Raw genomic sequence first — 19,231 nt, 5'->3', positions numbered from 1 at the left:
AGGGGCCATGCTACAGTTATCTGGACAGGTCTACTGACAGCCCACCGGAAACTTTTTCGGTGCAGAAAATCTTTAGGTCCGCGTGCAGCTGAGTGTCAGACGCTGATATCATAGCTGCAGGCCTGCAGCCCTCTGTACCTGCTCAAAAATGCTTAAAGCTGCTTCCTCTCTCAGTGGCCGCTGTGCACTTCTAACAGGACAAGCTTCGGTCAAATTCCACTTGGCAAGTGGTGAGTTTCCATGGAGACGAATACAATCCAGAGCTAGTTGGTTATTATGGTCTGTCTGAACTTGTTTATCATTGGAAATTAATGTATAAACGCGAAGTTGTTTATACTTTTTTTCTTCTTACTTTTAGTCTTGTCCGACTGGTTAAAGGCGGTTTTATTTGACAATTAACCCAGTTTTAGCCCAAATATGTGAATAAAGCCGCAGTTGTCTTGCTTAACCAGTGTCAATGTGGTGTAACGGAAAGTAACATTATAACTCATTTGCTTTTTTATTAAGTACTGACTAATGAATCCAAGTTTGTAGAAACGTTTTTAGAGAGGTAGGCCTACTGTATTTGTGGCAGGTGTTCTAATTGTTTTGTCCACCCCATATAAATCAACGACGATATGCAACATAATAGAAACACCTGTTAGTTCAATAAAAACGTATAGGTGAATCAAAACTTCTCTTAAACTATTAAAACCTAACAAATGAACATCCAAGAGGATAGAATGAAGTGCAGGTCTGTTTTAGAGGGCATTGGTGTTAGACAGTTTTTAGGTGAATAAAACGGACTTCTCAGGTCCATTAAACAAGGTTATATTTGATAGGATGACATATAATGTGAGTAACTTGGCTACATTATATTAAATTGCAGCAGGAAAAGGTAATGCCATTCATTACATTTAGTCATTTTATGTCTTGTCAATTGTTGGCTGTGTGGGTGGGGGAATAGTTACGCACATGCTTTTTAGACTTTACATAATCGCTGAACCAGTCCAGTGCACCTTCTATCTCACATTTTACAACTAAGAGTTTCAGGAGGGATTTTATTATGTGTTGCACAATGTGAGGTCTAAAGGGAACTGGATGTGGTTAGAGTGTCAGACAGGTTATACAGTATACTGAATACATAGTTAAAGACTAGAACAGCCTTAACATTATTTGCACATCTGTCTCCTATAGACAATGATTGGAAATAAATATAAGAGTTGAAAGAAGTCTGGGTTAAATATCACTGACAGGATGTTTCACAAATTACTCTCATATGTCGCAGATCAGATTATGTTCATGTAGTTTCCCAAACGAAAAATGTTGCTTTTACATTACTGTATACGTTTTAAGCAATTTTATTTTACAGGTGCATTATGTCAGAAATCAGCCTTCAAACACCCTCCCACAGACATCCCAGATATGCCCTCATGCAATTTCAAACCAGAGGAATACACGGTAAGAGCAATATCCTCCTGACATATACATTATGACTAAAGTTGGCCCTATTATTTGTGATCACCTAAGTAATAATATATATAATTTAGATACACATGAACATGCTGGTAATGCCATTGCGTGTATTTTTTTTACTGTGCATTTGTCCCTGTCTAGGGCATGTCCAAAGAGCGGATAATGGAGATCCGCAGGCAGAACTGCAACCCTATGATCATGAAGGTTACCTACTATAAGAAACCAGTATTGATCCACCAGGGATACATGCAGTGGCTGTGGGATGTGGACGGGAGGCGATATCTGGATCTATTTGCTGGTGTGGCGACTGTCAGTGTGGGCCACTGCCACCCGTAAGGTCCCTTTGCTTTCCTGTGTCACACAGTGAGAGCAGGATTTATTATAACTACAGTTCCTAATAAAAATAATTGTTCATTCTTATATCGGACTCCTGACATCTGCGGGTACAGGAAAGTGACGGCAGCAGCAGAGCAGCAGTTGAAGAGATTGTGCCATACTACAAACATCTACGCCTATCCTACTCTCCATGAGTACAGTGAGAAACTTGCCTCCTACTTACCGGATCCTCTCAAGGTAACATGGTGGATTAAAAAAAAAAAAGTCAACTTAGAGCAGGATTCTGAATAAACATTTCTGTGATGAAAAGGTTTGCTGATCTTTGTCTCACTGTCCAGGTTGTATATCTGACAAACAGCGGCTCAGAAGCCAATGACCTGGCCATGTTGATGGCTCGACTTCACACAGGCAACTTTGACATCATCACTTTAAGGTACAAGTTTTTAAATATTTAGATTCTATTAGTTATCTTTTTTTTTTTTAAAGTCATTATTTAGGACTAGGTAACATTTCCTTTTATAAGGCTATAAGACTAAAATACCTAGGCTGTGTTAAACATTTTTTGTACCATCCTTGTAATATATTTGTAACTATTTTTACAATACTTTGTCATTTTACTCATAAACTCAAGATTCTTAATTGTGAAAAGAAAAGTTATCTGTTATCCAAATGTCTTTAATGTTTTCTATCCATTTTTCTTTCCAGGGGCTCATACCACGGTGGCAGCCCACAAACCATGGGCCTTACTTCCAACGCAGCATATAAATACCCCATTGCCAACGGTTTAGGCTGCACAACTGTACGTATGCATTATTATATTACAGTCAGCACCACATGAGAAACACATACAACTAATGATACACAAAATCATTTATGTCATAAAATAGTGATATACATTGACATATGTTTGTGATAGAGAAATATCTTCAAGAAGACTGGGTTATGAATGTAATTAGTGGCCACTAAAACATTTAAATGTTTTGACTGCCTCTCTTCTCTTTTGTTCTTTGCCTTAATTGAAATAATGAACATACACAACATTTGGCCTTAAACAGCTTTGTGACCTCCACTCAGTTTTCAAATAGTTTTTCCACCGATAAACTAATCATGTGAAAATGTTTATGACAGTACAGCCAAGTTTGATGATGATTTATTTGTGCTGCGTTAATGAGTGAGTGTTGCTGACTCGGTTTCTGCCCAAACAAACAGACCATGTGTCCTGATGTGTTCAGAGGTCCGTGGGGAGGAAGCCACTGCAGGGACTCTCCTGTGCAGACCACCAGACAATGTGGCTGTGCCCAAGGTACAAAAACACACCCACCCTCAACACACTTACACTGCTCATTTCCTTGAAACTGTTGACGGTGAGATTAAGCATTACCACTGCTTTTGCAATATTCCTCGTGAACATTAACCTTACCTTTTTGAATGTGCTGTATTCATGCACAGCGATAAACAACAGTTGATGCCAGAGTTTTTGTGCCATTTAATTCGTTTTTGTTTTAAAATTGTGAGTGGAATTACATGCAGCACAAAATGGCCACCTAAAACGACATATTTTATTACATTGAATACTGGACTTTGGAAAATGTTTGGTCTTTATCCTTTGAGTTCATAAGGTTCAAAGGTTCCTTCTATCGTTCATTTACCTCTTTTAACCTTAAAGCATTTTCAGGAATTTTATCTATATAGTATTCCTGTGGCTCAACCACAGAGCCTTCCTGGAAACGACCAATACGTTGGCATATCAACATGGCTGTTTATACAAAACAAACATCCGCTTTACTGCTGTACGTTATCAATTTAGTTTATTAACCGCCCTGCTGCTGTGTGTAAAATATAGTTGTTAGCTGTTATAGTGGTCGATAATTTGGTTAAAATTAATGTCAGAGCAATTATAACTGACATACCTTGATCCATAAAATACAATATAATAAATCTAATCTAAATCCAATGGAGAGAGTCACATTTTCAAAAAGAAAATTGGGATTTGACACTGCATTTGATTTTGGTAAGCTTTAACTTATCATTCAGTAACTTAGAACAGTTGTTGAATAATTGCTCTGCCCATTCCCTAGGTGTGAATATTTATTATTTATTATTTTTAAGTCTGTATTTGTTTGAGATAAAGTCAACATGATTTTTTCAAGTATATTTTGTGTGATCCAAAAAACATTTCCTTGTTCCTACAGGTCATTGCATGGCAAATGATCAATACATCGGGCAGCTCAAAGAGACATTTGCCACTAGTGTCCCAAGTCGAATCGCTGCTTTCTTTGGAGAGCCTATTCAGGTACTCTATTCTGTGTTATAAGAGGACATGTAATCTTTAAGTCAACGCATTGACAATTTTGTTTTGCATGTCTAATGTGTTGTATCTACAGGATAATCCCCTGATATCAGAACAAAATAAAACAATGTTTGTTAGCATTTCATTCATGTTTTTCTATTTTTCTGTGAGGAGTACTTAAGAATGGGACTGTGAGATGTGAATGTGTTTGATTTATATAGGGAGTTGGAGGAGCTGTGCAGTATCCTAAAAATTACCTGAAGGACGCTTACAAACTTTTCAGAGAGAAAGGAGGAGTGTGCATTGCTGATGAGGTGAGACACACATTTCATGTCAAAGAGATTCAAAATGTACAGAAAGTGGTAGAGCTTTTTCTCTAGAAACTGCTGCCTGCTGATGGAAATGTGGTTGATGAGAGTGAAGAAACTGAACCAAACAGTAACATTGCAGACGTATAAGTTAATAAAATTAGTTAAATAAACTAAAGCGCTTTGTACAGCTTTTTTACTTATCTTTACAGAATAATTGATCTTGCATGTTAATTTATGAGTTCGCTGTCCAACAAAAATATTTTTCTTGCATGTTCAGTGATTCTGTTAAAATCCGCTATTCCCGCAATGTTGCAGATAAAGATAAGTCTACAGTTTTATCATCAGTATTATAATATTGGGAGAATTTAATTCCAGTAGTGTCCCAGTAGATTATTTACTGATCGTGTGATCAAAATATTCTAAATGTTATGAAAAAAATGAAATTGAGCTGATCATTTCCAAATTTCACAACATGTTTTTGTCTAACAAAATATTGTGCTTCAATAATTAAAAAAATATATAATGACACACATTCAAAGCCCTAAGATGCATAAACCTTCTTGTACCAACAGGTCCAGACAGGATTTGGGCGAACAGGAAGCCACTTCTGGGGTTTCCAAGGTCATGATGTCATTCCTGATATGGTTACAATGGCAAAGGGGATCGGTAATGGATTCCCGATGGGAGCTGTTGTCACAACACCAGGTGAGATATGAGAGAGAGTGCATAGAGTGTGTTGGATGATAGGAAATAATGGTCTCACAAGACCAAAAATAAGTAGATGTAGGTGTGAGCTTTTTTATTAATGTATTTCACAGAAATTGCAGCCACATTTGCCAAGGGGGTTCACTTCAACACTTTTGGAGGAAACCCTGTGGCCTGTGCTGTTGGGTCATCAGTGCTTGATGTAAGCACTTATCTTCTCTTTGTTTATCAGTCGTTTTTCAGAGTATATCTGTATTATTTTACTGCAGCTGCCTTTTTACTTAACAGGTTATCAAAGGTTATCATTGTTTTTTCTCAACAGGTTATCAAAGAAGACGGCACACAGCAGATCAGTCTTGATGTTGGAACCTATCTGATGACAGAACTGGCAAAACTCAGAGACAAGTATGAGATAATTGGTGATGTCCGTGGAAAAGGCCTGCAGATTGGTGTGGAAATGGTCAAAGACAAGGTATTCATTCTGTAACAGAAGTCAAACTAACCTCACATGCTTATACAACGTGTGTGTGTGTGTGTGTGTGTGTGTGTGTGTGTGTGTGTGTGTGTGTGTGTGTGTGTGTGTGTGTGTGTGTGTGTGTGTGTGTGTGTGTGTGTGTGTGTGTGTGTGTGTGTGTGTGTGTGTGTGTGTGTGTGTGTGTGTGTGTGTGTGTGTGTGTGTGTGTGTGTGTGTGTGTGTGTGTGTGTGTGTGTGTGTGTGTGTGTGTGTGTGGTTCCGTTCCTCCCGGGGGCATGGTTCACCAGTGCCCCAGTTAACCATTAGCTGGAGTAGCAGTGACCATCTGCAAAGAGAAAATGTTAGCTGTAGTAAATGTACTGCTCGCACGTTTTTGAATAATTTGTATCTGTTGATAATAGCAGATATTGTATTGAAGAGTCATTTGAAAATTAAGAAATAGGCAAGGATCAAAGTTGAATGAATATTCAAATTTTACTACAATCTCATACCACTAAATGTTTAAAATTCTTAATTGTTTACAATAAAAGTGCCAAACAAAAATAATCTGTATAAATATTTGGTAGCCTAACACAGTGGCAGGTGAGAGTAAACCTTAAATACGGACTTAACTGCCATGCAGACCTAGCAAATGACTGCAGGTATTTCCCAGTTCTGTTCTACTCTTCTCTCCACCACACAGCTATTCACTTGATCATTTTTTTTTTATAATAAATACTTGGCCATATATTGATTTATGTAATTTTACAATTGATCTAAATTTCATTCTGAGATGCATTAAAAAAAGTCTTAAAGGTGACCTATCATGCAAAATGCACTTTTGTACGTCTTTTATACATGAATGTGTCCCCGGTGTGTCAGGGAACTCACCAAGTGTCAGAAAACACAACCTTCTCTATTTTCCTCCATACCCAAATCTCTTAAAAAGGGGCTGCAACGGATCTGATACAGACTGATCCAGATTTGAACACTTCCATTACGTCACAGAAGTGGCGCTACGGCTATTGGGCCAACTCCACCAATCAGGAGGAGACAGCCACGGACATTGCCATTCGAAAGCGCTGGAGAAGATGTAGTACATATGCCAGGCCTGTAGATGGTGCTGTTCTCACAGAATCAGCCCATGCAAAGACAGTGTTAAATTGAGTGAAATGAGGAATGGCTCAAATGCATGATCTGTTTGGTATTTTGAAAAATAAAAAGTATAAATATGCCTTATATAGGTATGGTCCTACACTATATTATTCAAATATAGCATGATAGGTCCACTTTAAATCAAACTTGCCTCAAGCTGTATTAATCATTGGAGATAAGCAGTTGCGCAATGTCCATATAGTTACTTACCTAAATTAAATTCCTATACTTATTGTTACACATCCATCTTCATTTATTTCGGCATTTCTTCTCTGTCGCCCACAGGCCAGCAGAGACACTCTGCCTCCTGAGGCAATGAGTGAAATCTTTGAGGACATCAAGGACATGGGAATCCTGATAGGGAAAGGAGGAGTCTACGGACAGGTAACATCACTCACCTTAAAGTAGTTAATTCTTTCTGTGCCTACATGTGTCATAAACGCAGCTGGCATAGGATATGTTCCAGTAATGCCTGCAGTGCCTGCTCTGCCTTAGATAAGGGACACAGAATTAAACACCTGACCTGGTGACACAATTTCCCGTTTTATAATCTCCTGTTTTGTTTCCGGTTTTTCTCACCACCTAAGATCTTCCGGATCCAACCCCCGATGTGCATCACAATGGAAGATGCCGATTTCTTTCTGGCAATATTTGACAAGGCCATTCACAACTACATGGAAAGAAGATGAAAGTGAGATAAAGGTCGGCTGGATTGCTCAATGGCAAGGACCAAACCTGGAGACCCTCTCAGGAATGGACTGAATTTAATATATTTTAAAATGTTTAAAATATGTCAGTATTAATGATTTTAACCATTTAAGTAAAACTACCTCTGTTATTGTTCTTTAATAGCAATTGTTAAATTTAACTTTTTTAACGGTTGTAATTTGAAGACTTTGATCACTTAAAAATACCTCACTAGTTAGATGAGAAACTAATCATGTACAGTGACTTTATCTGGCAAATCATGCTTTGGTGTAAAGTTGTATGATTCTAAAGGAATGTTATACTAATAAAGGAAGAACCATTTGCATTATAACACATTGGTCACACCGCCCCCTGCAGGAATTCATTTGATAGGATTTCACTATCTTCCACAATGTGTGGTATGGAAACTGAAAAAGGGCTGCGGTTTAAGTTTTTTAATCCTGTAATCTACTGAAATATTCTATTTGATTGGGTTCTGGGTAAAAAAACAAGCAGGTCTCTTTGCAGTGCCCAAATGGAAACTACAGAGTTGAGTAAGTCCAACAACAAAAAAATGCTCTGTGAGAAATGTAAATGTGGTGGGTCAGGATGCAATCTTTTACTCAAAGAGCATACAACTAAACTACGTAATCTAGACCTAGACACCAACGTTGAAAACCAAAGCTTGAGTCAGGGCATCCAATAAGTAATTTCCTGGAAAAAGGAAGGGGTCTTTTTTGTCTTTTAATGAAAGTGAAAAGTAGGTCCTGTATGTCCCCCTTACCCCCTCCATAATGTAATGGGTTCTTTCTTGGACCATGCTACACCTTTTCGCCACATTTCAGGTGAACAGGGCAAGATTTCTTTCTGTAATCCTGCTGACAAACAGATAAACTGAACCAAAAGCATCTCCCGGGCAAAAGAAGGCAAGATAAAATAAAACAGATTAATATCATTTACCATGGCTCTTTTCAATTAAGTTTCCAAGCAAACCATGTCAGTGAGTGTTGTGGAAATTCTTGAAATGAACTAGTCAAAAACTTCTGAGTCTTTAAAAAGAGGCACACTGGAAAGCAATGTCTCCACAGCCGAGTGCAACCACTCAAACTGAAGAGAGAGCTTTTATACAGTTACAATGAATACATGCTTAGTCATGAGACAACTGACCCATGACCCTATCAAAGAACAATAGACCCATGAACAGATCACTGGTCACCCACTGTCAGGTCAAATGTCACCTTGTGACTGATAATCTTTCTGAGTGTTGAGATCTACTGTTTCTTGACATGAAAGGCTCACAGAATATTATTATTTATATGTTAAATATAACATCATAGCATTCAATTCTCTGATAATCATAATTTCCATCGGATGAGTCAGCATGCACGGTTCGAGGGATCTGAGAAAGGCTTACTTAAATGGAATGCAGCCTTCAATAAGGTTATTCATTTCAACGGTGCTTTTCCTGCAACATGTTTGCTGTGTAAAGGGTGTATTGCAGGAAGGAGAACAGGAGTGAGGTTAATGTCTTCTCTGCCTTCTAACAGGAAAGAACTGGCACCACATCTTGAAATACACCCAATCAGTAAACACGGTCAGAAATACAGTGACAAGGTGCTTGTGGTTATATATTTATGTATGTGGTGTTGCAGATTAACTATTGTAGTAAGGTGGGACCAGGGTACCATTGGCTGAGCACTATCCACCCATCTTTGCGACCTTCAAGAAAAAGGAAGAGTCGGCTGCTGAGTGTCACACACTGAGAGGGGAAGGACTGCTGTGTTCTCTCTGAACCTGCTCAACATGTTTAAAGTCCTACATCGTCTGGCTGGCCGTTGTGCAGTTTTATCAGGACAGTCCTGCTGTTCACCTGCGTCGGCCAAACTTCACCTGGGAGGGGGTGAGTTACCATAGGGATGATGATCAATATGATATATAAAACATGATTGATCCTGGTTTGTTGCTAATGATTATATAGCCAGTTGAGGAGGAATTGTATGCAGCCACTTAAAGTATAATATCAGATGGCAATACACATTTTCTGGTAAATTATAACAGCTTGTTAATTTAATAATGATTTAGCTAATGTAATTGTGAAAGTAATCTGTCTTTGTCTGTGTAAAACTCAGGAGTCAGAGATAAACATTAGCTGGGGTATTATAAGCCCAAAAGCAAGACTTTATATTTTGAAATTAAAAATTTAAAAAAGCAATGAAAAATATATTTTGTTAAAGTAAATACTGTACTTCACTCAAGTGCTATTTAATATCACAATGGAAAACGGGAAGTATAGTTATTCCTGTGTTGCACAATTTGAAGTTAATGTGGTTAAACCATCAACCAGGTTATCCTTTAAATTAAGTTACAATTGACCAGACAAATCAGAATGAGGTTCAATTACATGTTTTCATCACATGTGTTTTTATCTGTAGATTATAAGTAGCCTGGGAGGAGGTCTCTGAATCACTGCCAACATCAGTGGAATCATGCTGCAATATCTAGATCATATAAACATTCCCCAATATCATGGCAATGTCATGGTAAAGACATGACCAAATAATGACATCTCTTGTACCTCATTCTGAATTTGAATCAAATACTTTTCTCAGGCGCAGTATGTCAGAAACCAGCCCACAGACATCGTCCCGCAGACCTCCCAGAGATGCCCTCATGTGACTTCAAACCAGAGGAATACAAGGTAAGAGGGTTGTGGCATCAAGGAAAGGTCTGCACTGTGGGGCCCTGATTCTGAAATTGAAAATTTTGTTTAAAAATGTCAAATCGTATTGTGTCATACAAAGATGGTGTAATAAGATATGTATCGGCCATAAGAAAAATAATTAACCTTTGGGTCGTGAAACAAGAAAAGTCAAGGGATAAACTAACTATAATATAATAATCAGGATTTGTTTTCTTGGGACCTTTAACATTTGTACTAAATGTTGTTGCAATTCATCCAATATTTTATATAAACTTAAACTTAAAACACACACAACCTTAGGGGGAGAAGGTCTGGCCAAAGTAGCCTACTAAAAAAAAAAGGGTCACAATCTTCTACTTTACCTATTTTCTTGTGATTCATTTTCATCCAGGGCATGTCCAAAGAGCGGATAATGGAGATCCGCAGGACGAACTGCAACCCCATGACCATGAAGATAACCTACTATAAGAAACCAGTGTTCCTCCATCAGGGATACATGCAGTGGCTGTGGGATTTTGACGGGAATCGATATCTGGATCTATTTGCTGGTGTGGCGACTGTCAGTGTGGGCCACTGCCACCCGTAAGGTCCCTTTCTGTAGCAGAGAGATAGAATGTTGGAGTTTAAAATACAGATTTCAGTCAAAGATAACTGTTCATGGTTGCACTAACTTGGACATCTGTGGGTACAGGAAAGTTGCAGCAGCCCTACAGAGGCAGTTGAAACAATTGTGGCATACTACAAACATCTATGTCAATCCTACTCTCCATGAGTACAGTGAGAAACTAGCCTCCCACTTACCGGATCCTCTCAAGGTAACATGGTGGATTCGATTTTTTACCAGATCAGCAGAGTGGAGGAGCCTGGATAAATATGTAAGCTGGTAATAAAATATTTGTTCCACTGTCCAGGTTGTATATCTGACCAACAGCGGCTCAGAAGCCAATGACCTGGCCATGTTGATGGCTCGACTTCACACAGGCAACTTTGACCTCCTCACTTTAAGGTCATTATAACAACATCAAAATAAGTAATAATGTTTTAAAACATTACTCATGAGTATAATCTGTTACACTTAATCACTCAATATTTTAAAGCTTGATATTTTGAGTGAAGTTTGATTTTATTTTGTTGTGTAAACCCTCCAGAGGATCATACCACGGTGGCACCCAACAGACCATGGGTCTTACCTCCAACTCATCGTACAAATACCCCATCGCCACTAGTTCAGGCTGCACACACGTACGTATACATTGATGCATTGCAGTGTCATATGACAGCTTTTTGACTTTTCTGCTTACAATGCTATGGCAGCACTCCAAGTTTGATGATGATTTCTTTGTGCTGCGTTAATGAGTGAGTGTTGCTGACTCGGTTTCTGCCCAAACAAACAGACCATTTGTCCTGATGTGTTCAGAGGTCCATGGGGAGGAAGCCACTGCAGGGACTCTCCTGTGCAGACCACCAGACAATGTAGCTGTGCCCAAGGTACAAAAAACACATGCATTGTGTTGACATGAAACTGTTCTCCATGATAAACACATGCACCAATAGCTCAAAACACTCTCTAATCTCTGTTGGTGCTCTCATGAATGGCCTAACTCAATACAGTTGTCTTTGTGACTAAGCATTAAGCTCCTTCTGCAATACAACAAAATGGGAATATAAAATGATAAGAACTGCTTTGGGAACACTGCATTTTACATGCTTGTTTGTCACAAAAAAATGTCTTTGTTCCCACAGGTCATTGCATGGCAAATGATCAATACATCGGACAGCTGAAAGAGACATTTGCTACGAGTGTCCCAAGTCGAATTGCTGGTTTCTTTGGAGAGCCTATTCAGGTACTCTATTCTGTTTTAGTATTGACCTGAAAAAGTCAGAATATTTTTATTTTATTCGTTCCATTCATTTCCATTGTTTTTCTCATGTTCAGTATGACTGTTTTTGTTAAGAAGCAACATATGTGAATCTGTTTTGGTTTTCACAGGGAATGGGAGGAGCTGTGCAGTACCCTAAGAATTACTTAAAGGAGGCTTACCAACTTGTGAGAGAGAGAGGAGGGGTCTGCATTGCTGATGAGGTAGGATACACAAAGATATGTTAAATAATATGTTCATTTAAAAAATTGTCAAACTAATCTGTTTTGCACCATCAGGTCCAGACAGGATTTGGTCGAACAGGAAGCCACTTCTGGGGTTTCCAAGGTCATGACGTCCTTCCGGATATGGTTACCATGGCAAAGGGCATCGGTGATGGCTTCCCAATGGGAGCTGTTGTTACAACACCAGGTGAGATTATACTACAATAAGTCAATACAATGTGAGATTCAACTGTAAAACATAAATACGGAGGTGTAAGCTTGTTTTTTTCATGTGTTTTCCAGAAATTGCTGCTTCCTTTGCTAAGGCCTTCCACTTCAACACCTTTGGAGGAGGTCCCTTGGCTTGTGCCGTTGCTTCATCAGTGCTTGATGTAATAATTAATCAGACCTGACAGGAAATAGTCAAAACTGAAGGAATCTGTCGTACAATATCTCATTAGCTGGTTTTTAAAACACTTTTTCTGTCAGTCATGTACTGCTACAACAAAGCCATTATTTGATAAGATAGGAGAAGATTTTACAAAGACACGTTTTTATTTAGAGAATAAAAAGCTTCAGAGTGCTCTTTAGACTATACTAGCCTGGCAGACAAGAATTGTCACATCAACAACGTTTCCTGGTGTGAAAAGGCCTGAACTTGACAATAAGTGTCAGTGACATTAAAATAGAGTAATAAATGAAGTTGGACATGATAATCATAAGATTTGTACTCAACAGACTATCAAAGAAGACGGCACACAGCAGAACAGTCATAATGTTGGCACCTATCTGATGACAGAACTGGCAAAACTAAGAGACACGTATGAGATCATCGGTGACGTGCGTGGGAAAGGCCTGCAGATTGGTGTTGAAATGGTGACAAATAAGGTATTGTAACAGAAGTGAATCTCACCTCTCTCACTGTTTTCTAGCATCATTTTAGTGAACCTGTTGCATCCCACAAGTATATAAAGAAATGCCTTTTGGTAGGCTACTTTGAATTACAGTTCAAATGATTGATAGACCAACAAGAATACTTTTTTATATTGATTAACAGATGTAGCCACATCCACTTTATTTACCTCTTCTCTGTCGTCCACAGGCCAGCAGAGACCCGCTGTCTCCTGAGGCAATGAGTGAGATATTTGAGGACATCAAGGACATGGGAGTCCTGATAGGAAAAGGAGGAGTCTACGGACAGGTAACATAACTCACAATCATGGCAGATTAACTAACATACATAACAAAACCATTTAAATCAATGACACTTGTTAACTACTTGGCCATTTGACCAGCCTATGCATCTCCCCATCATTACCTCATGTGCCTGCAGTGACACAGAATAAAGCTCCTGATTGGTTATGCATGTTTTCCTCTAAACTCCTTCTTCTCTTCTGTTTTCTTACCACGTAAGGCTTTCCGCATCCAACCCCCCATGTGCATCACAAAGGAAGATGTTAATTTCTTCCTGGCTGTTTTTAAAAAGGCCATCCAACGATACACGGACAAAGAATGAACAGTTCAGAGGAGTGGGAACGCCAAGGATCAAACCTGGAAAACACTAGCACTCAGCAGTAGACTGCATTTCTTTAGGTCTTTGTATTATACAAATGTAATTGTTAATAATCGGCTATTGTGTCCTGATGTGGAAGACTTTTTAAAAAGGGAATTTTAACAGTCCACTATGATATGCATGTTAGAAACATGGCTGCTGTCTCTTCATCTTAAGAAAATGTTTTACTGCGAGGCTCATAATTGTTTACAACAGTGAGCAAACAGCACTACTCCTTATATGTATGTTGATCTTAATTAGTTTTGCTGTTTATCTCTGTTGAATCCACGATCAGAATGCAATAACTATCTCCTATTTGATGTAGAAACAATTTGTGCTTTAATGATTTACTTAACGGTGTGTAGGGTTAGGCAGCATCTAGTGACCCTCTCATTATGTATCTATGAAGGGCTTATTCTTAGTTAATGAAAACATGACACTAACAGAAACAAAATGTGAATACAAACCATATCTGCTATAGATCTTCCTTAAATGTACATCTTTGAATGTGCTTTTTTTTGCCATGTTTTATCTATCACTATTAAAAAAGGCATATGAAAAGTTATAAGTGCATGTTCGGTACATCCATGGTTAATAAAGGCTTTCATGTAAAACATTTCATAGTTCTTGTATGCATAGCAATGTGCAGTATTTTATTGTATGATGTTGTTATACCAATACAGAGATCTTAATGACAAACCAAGAGAGAACTCCCAAAACAGTTAAGGATGTCATGATATTATTACATATAATTCTGGCATTGTTCATCTGAACAGAGATGTTTATAAGTTACTGGGATACCAATCATACCAACCTAAAAGACTCAGTCTCAGTCGTTCATACATACATACATAACTGTCTCACTGAACAGGGTTTTTATGTAATTTAATAAGAAACATATCCGCCCTCATTCAGCAAACCAGCCCATTAGAAATCCACTTTTGGTTTCCAGCATGCCTGCTGAGTTAAAGGCTGCAGCCGAAAAGTCTTCTTGGCCGAGGAAGGTTCCTAACTGAGGGAAATGATCCAGATGGCAGCAATGATCCAGATCAGGTCAAATTCCCAAAATGCTTAGGAAATACTTTCTTTTTTTATCTCCTTTAGCATTGTATACACTTTACAATCCTTGAAAAACAAGTAAAGGAGATAATGCATTCCCACAATTGTTTGTAGCAGCAACATTTAAAGCTCTTGTATAATTAAAAGGCCTAGTGTAAGTGTAGTCTGATTCTCTTAGCACCATGGAAGTCTTTTCATAATTTCCCCTTTAAATCTTTCCTTCTCATGACGTTTTTCATGGAGGGCAAGGAAAAGTGTTGAGGAAAAGACATTGGACATCATTTTGTGCCTAGTCAACCGCAGCCAACCTCTTTCAGGTTCATCCGTCCAGATGAAGTGTTATCTGTTCTTCTTCTTGTCTTTTTTGCTCTTGGTCGTTGAGCTTTGAGGGGCTTTTGAGGAGATGGCGATGGAGTGACCGCTGGTCTTCAGATGGTCGAACAACTTGTTTCTTGTGGGGAACTCAGTGTGGCAGATCACACAGTTGAGGATCACTTCCTTCTGGAAGGGGAAATGGGTCATGAGATTTAATATCACAAGTATGGATCATTTTCTTACAGTAAATCATGTTCTAAGATTGATTTTGGTAACTCAAAATGTGTAATGATAAATTATTAAAAATATAATGATAACAAATCTAAATGATTAAAAATCTCTGCTATAAATACTGTGTTTAACTGAACAAACCTGAGGACACGTTTCTTCTTCTTCTTCTTCTGTGGTTGACTTTGCATTCTTCGGTTTGTCCTTTCCTCCCGCCTTCTTCCCTTTGGTCTTCCCAGAGCTAGGCAACATTCAGATGACAAATAAGCAAACATTTAAGAAAAGACTACAGAGACATTACAGTACAAACAAAGTGTATGCTACCTACCCAACAGTAAACAAAGTTAGTTTTATTTTCTTGGTCCCCTTTGAGCAGAATGTATATGAATAATCAGCCATTATTGCCGAAGTGTTCCTGCCCCAGAGAATGAAACCACCAGTCGTTCCAAAGACTACAGATTTTTTAACAAATCCTAAGAACCAGACATTGACACGTTTCCTTAAGAATACTATAGAGATCTGTACAGACCTCTTCACTTCTGTGGGGGGGGCGGGATCATCCTGTTTCTCTGACTCTGTGGGGGGGGCGGGATCATCCTGTTTCTCTGACTCTGTGGGGGGGGCGGGATCATCCTGTTTCTCTGACTCTGTGGGGGGGGCGGGATCCTCCTGTTTCTCCGCCTCTGTCGGGTTCTCTGACTTCTCGGGGGCATCTTCCTCACAGGTTGTCGGTGTCGGTGTCTCTTCCTCTTCCTCTTCCTCTTCCTCCGGAGCACTCTGCTATACAGGAGAACACCATGAATACAAAGAAAGCTTATTGTGAAGGTTCGATAAACCTTTAAAAAAAAGAAAATCTATTATTCACCTGTGCTACTTTCTGCAGTTTCTTTTTCCTCTTTTGCTTCTTGGACAGCCTGTGAAGGTGAAATAAAGATTGGATACATTATATAAAATGCTGATGCTCTTACCTCCCTGAAAAGCATGAGTAAAGTGAGTAAGTGGCTGCATACCTTTGCCTTGGCTTGTCTTCCTCCTCCTCTTCCTCCTCCTCCTCATCTTCCAGCTTATTTTCATCCTTTCCGTTCACATTCAAACCAAGTGAATCATCTTCCTCCTCCAGCTGTTGCCGTAGTAATGCCACCATCTCCCGGTGCTTTTTGGATTTTTGATGGTTTTTCATGCTGTTGAGAAGAAGATAAACAAACTATAAAATAAAATGTAAAAAAGGTAATAATACAGCAGATTAAGCAAGTAAAGAAAAATAAATGCCTTTTACAGATATATATATATACTATGACCAATTGTCCAAAGCCAAATGACTCACGCTTTATCTGATTTGAAGGATTTGTCACAGGCTGGGCAGTAGAGACTTTCATAATAATCATCCATCGTCAGCTCGTCTCCATTAGGCTGTTCTACATCTGCAAATGAATATTTAAACATTTAAATAAAAAGGCACCACACACACACAAACTCAAACTAAAAAGAATCTCTGGAAGAAGCTGACACCATTGGCTAGCCCGACGTAGCATAAGACGCTGCATTTGAGATTGTTATAACATCTAAGTGCAGAAGTATATTGAGTCTCACTGACCGTCTCCCTCATCACCGTTCTTCTCTTTTGGGTCTATTTCCAACTCTTCATCCTCACTTTCTGATCCATCTCCAAACTCCTTTCCATACTGAGCCTCCATCTGCTGCAGCTCCTTCTCAAGTTCAGACATGGCCGCCCAGCTCTGCTCCTTGTAGTCCTCTGCCATTCTGGTATGGATATAAATCAAAGTATAATGAGTATGATGACTAAAGAGAGACAAATACATGTCACAATGAAGTCACTATGCATCCACCACTTACTTGGCATGGCTAAGCTTATGCTTCCTCCTCATCTCCTCCGCCTTCTTGATCTTCTCAGCGTTCTGCTCCTCCACCAGCTTCCTGTGGGCCAGCACGCGCCGGTCACGCTTGCGGACAAAAGCCACGAGTTGTCGCACAAGCTCGTTGCGCTCTTTCCGAGACTTCTCTCTGGTCTTCTTGTTATCCTTCTCCATAGCTCTTTTCTCCCAGCGGTTGGATGCGTGCCTCGTATCATACTCCTCCTTCCAGGCAAAGTTTTTACGAGTGCAGAAGCTCTGCCAGTAGCCGTAAAACACGTGCACTACCTGTAATATGGAAATAGAGATTAAACACACAAGCTGCGTAAAAGTAAGTCTTTCGTTTTGTTTTATTTAGAGAAAGTATCATGGGAAACTATTTAAAAAATTGTATAAAGAACATCTACAAATCCAACAGAGGAACGAGTTTTGAGACAAAAGTGTGTTTTTTGCTTACAGTATCATAGTCACTCTCAGAGTCTCCAAAAGTAGGAAAATCCTCTTCATCATCATCGTCTTCCACCTTGCTGTGCTCCATCTCCTCCTTAACAATGGACTCAAAGAGGTTTCTGTAGACTGTGTAAAAACTCTAAGGGAAAGACAGATTGATTAGTGATTGATCGATCTTCTTTTCTTTGACATTTTCCTTGCCTGAAGGTGATAACAGAAATGACCTGGTTGAAGGTTTGATGTGACGTTTGTGAGTTTGGAAACAACATGAACTAACCTTCTCGTCATCTCCGAAGCCAGAGTAGCAGGTGACTGTGAAATACTGCAGGAGGTCAATGCTGTCATCTGCATAATCTCCAGTGATTCCTCCTTTCAGAAGAGCCTCTCTGTGATTGTCATACCTGCAACACAGAGAAAAACCGACGTATCAACCTAAGGCTTTTTTAACCCACACAGTTTGTACATACAAAAAAGTTTTAGAGAAATATATGACTCTTAACATCCAAGCCCAGCAAATGTCATAATGATTGCAACTGTTGAAATAAGTGTACAAACCAAGCTCTCTCCTGTGGATCACTTAGGACATCATAAGCTGCCTGAATCAGCTTAAAATACTCCGCCGCCTCATCAGGATTGTCCAAGTTTTTATCTACAAAATGTCATATGGAAGCAAAACACTGTTGTTATAGATAGGAAGGTTTGAGAGAATAATAGCCATATAATTCACCATCATAATGTCATGTCACTCTAAAATGGCACATAAGCTCTTAGCAAACCTAAGAGTGAACCACTATTCAATTAGGATAAATGACCAATGCTTCAATATTATTATTCCACTGTAATACAGATGCTTTTACATCAGATAGTGATTATAATGCTATTTAGTAGGTCCATATGTTGTACGTACCTGGATGCCATTTTAATGCTAATTTACGATATGCTTTCTTCAATTCATCTTCTCCTGCGTCTCGTTTCACGCACAATATTTCATAGTGACACTTCATTGTAAGCTAATGGTTAAGACAAACTTCACTCTAGAAGAAGTGATTAGATGTCCGTTGACAGACGAAGCTAACTTTAGCATCTACCTATGCTAACTGCAGCATGCTAGCATAAGAGCAGCTTTAATTGATCTGTTAAACTATCCTTACTTCTCGGATGATAGCCAGAGTATATTAATATTTAGCGTAACATATTACAATTATATAAATATATAATTTTTGATAGAACCGATACTTTAAGACCGGTTGTTGAAACCATAATCAATGGATATATCTTTAATGAGTGGTGCCGCTAAATCTCGCGAGAGTTGCTCTTCTTCACTATAATTTCGGTAGATAAGAAGCTGTCATCGAGTGGTGCTGCCCTCTAGCGTTTCAATTGGAATCAACATATTACTCAGCTGTGCATGTCTAGCCCATGGATGGATTATTTATAACTGTCTCTACCCTGTTCTGTCATTGAAATCCTGACAGTGGCCCTAAGGGCAATATAATACATTAAATGCATGTTACATTTAAAAGAATTATAAAATAAGATAATTCAATCACTTTTTCATTCCAGTTAGTCAAACATTTCT

The 19,231-nt window shown here is 38.8% G+C and overlaps 3 protein-coding genes across 5 annotated transcripts; 2 read left to right on the top strand and 1 right to left on the bottom strand.

The window, feature by feature from the left end:
- Nucleotide 1: 1 nt before the first annotated feature.
- On the top strand, nucleotides 2–7,745 carry LOC307023496 (alanine--glyoxylate aminotransferase 2, mitochondrial-like). The gene is made up of 14 exons (XM_079656792.1): nucleotides 2–230; nucleotides 1,352–1,440; nucleotides 1,597–1,787; nucleotides 1,905–2,028; nucleotides 2,130–2,224; nucleotides 2,497–2,590; nucleotides 3,001–3,094; nucleotides 3,984–4,084; nucleotides 4,303–4,395; nucleotides 4,965–5,097; nucleotides 5,211–5,299; nucleotides 5,420–5,569; nucleotides 6,992–7,090; nucleotides 7,294–7,745. Exons 1-14 carry the CDS (start codon nucleotides 149–151, stop codon nucleotides 7,393–7,395), a joined length of 1,536 nt encoding a protein of 511 aa, XP_079512918.1. The 5' UTR covers nucleotides 2–148; the 3' UTR covers nucleotides 7,396–7,745.
- Nucleotides 7,746–9,128: 1,383 nt separating this feature from the next.
- On the top strand, nucleotides 9,129–14,345 carry LOC307024782 (alanine--glyoxylate aminotransferase 2, mitochondrial-like). Its single transcript, XM_079659179.1, has 14 exons — nucleotides 9,129–9,293; nucleotides 10,003–10,091; nucleotides 10,486–10,676; nucleotides 10,786–10,909; nucleotides 11,006–11,100; nucleotides 11,243–11,336; nucleotides 11,489–11,582; nucleotides 11,838–11,938; nucleotides 12,085–12,177; nucleotides 12,253–12,385; nucleotides 12,481–12,569; nucleotides 12,916–13,065; nucleotides 13,280–13,378; nucleotides 13,592–14,345. Exons 1-14 carry the CDS (start codon nucleotides 9,197–9,199, stop codon nucleotides 13,691–13,693), a joined length of 1,551 nt encoding a protein of 516 aa, XP_079515305.1. The 5' UTR covers nucleotides 9,129–9,196; the 3' UTR covers nucleotides 13,694–14,345.
- dnajc21 (DnaJ heat shock protein family (Hsp40) member C21) lies at nucleotides 14,346–18,966 on the bottom strand. 3 transcript variants are annotated; one of them, XM_079659178.1, is made up of 13 exons: nucleotides 18,560–18,966; nucleotides 18,208–18,301; nucleotides 17,930–18,053; nucleotides 17,660–17,791; nucleotides 17,186–17,490; nucleotides 16,926–17,092; nucleotides 16,656–16,752; nucleotides 16,342–16,512; nucleotides 16,197–16,245; nucleotides 15,998–16,111; nucleotides 15,861–15,961; nucleotides 15,476–15,572; nucleotides 14,346–15,289 (listed from the first exon to the last, which is right to left on the bottom strand). In XM_079659178.1, exons 1-13 carry the CDS (start codon nucleotides 18,654–18,656, stop codon nucleotides 15,128–15,130), a joined length of 1,710 nt encoding a protein of 569 aa, XP_079515304.1. In that variant the 5' UTR covers nucleotides 18,657–18,966; the 3' UTR covers nucleotides 14,346–15,127. The 3 variants fall into 3 exon arrangements, with proteins under 3 accessions (XP_079515304.1, XP_079515302.1, XP_079515303.1); XM_079659176.1 differs by having other exon boundaries at nucleotides 15,861–16,111; XM_079659177.1 differs by having other exon boundaries at nucleotides 15,861–16,108.
- Nucleotides 18,967–19,231: the final 265 nt, after the last annotated feature.

Source organism: Notothenia rossii (assembly GCF_949606895.1).
Source record: "Notothenia rossii genome assembly, chromosome: 11".
Taxonomy (NCBI): Eukaryota; Metazoa; Chordata; class Actinopteri; order Perciformes; family Nototheniidae; genus Notothenia; species Notothenia rossii.
Note: the sequence above shows the minus strand (reverse complement) of the source record. Positions and strands in the feature narration are given on the sequence as shown.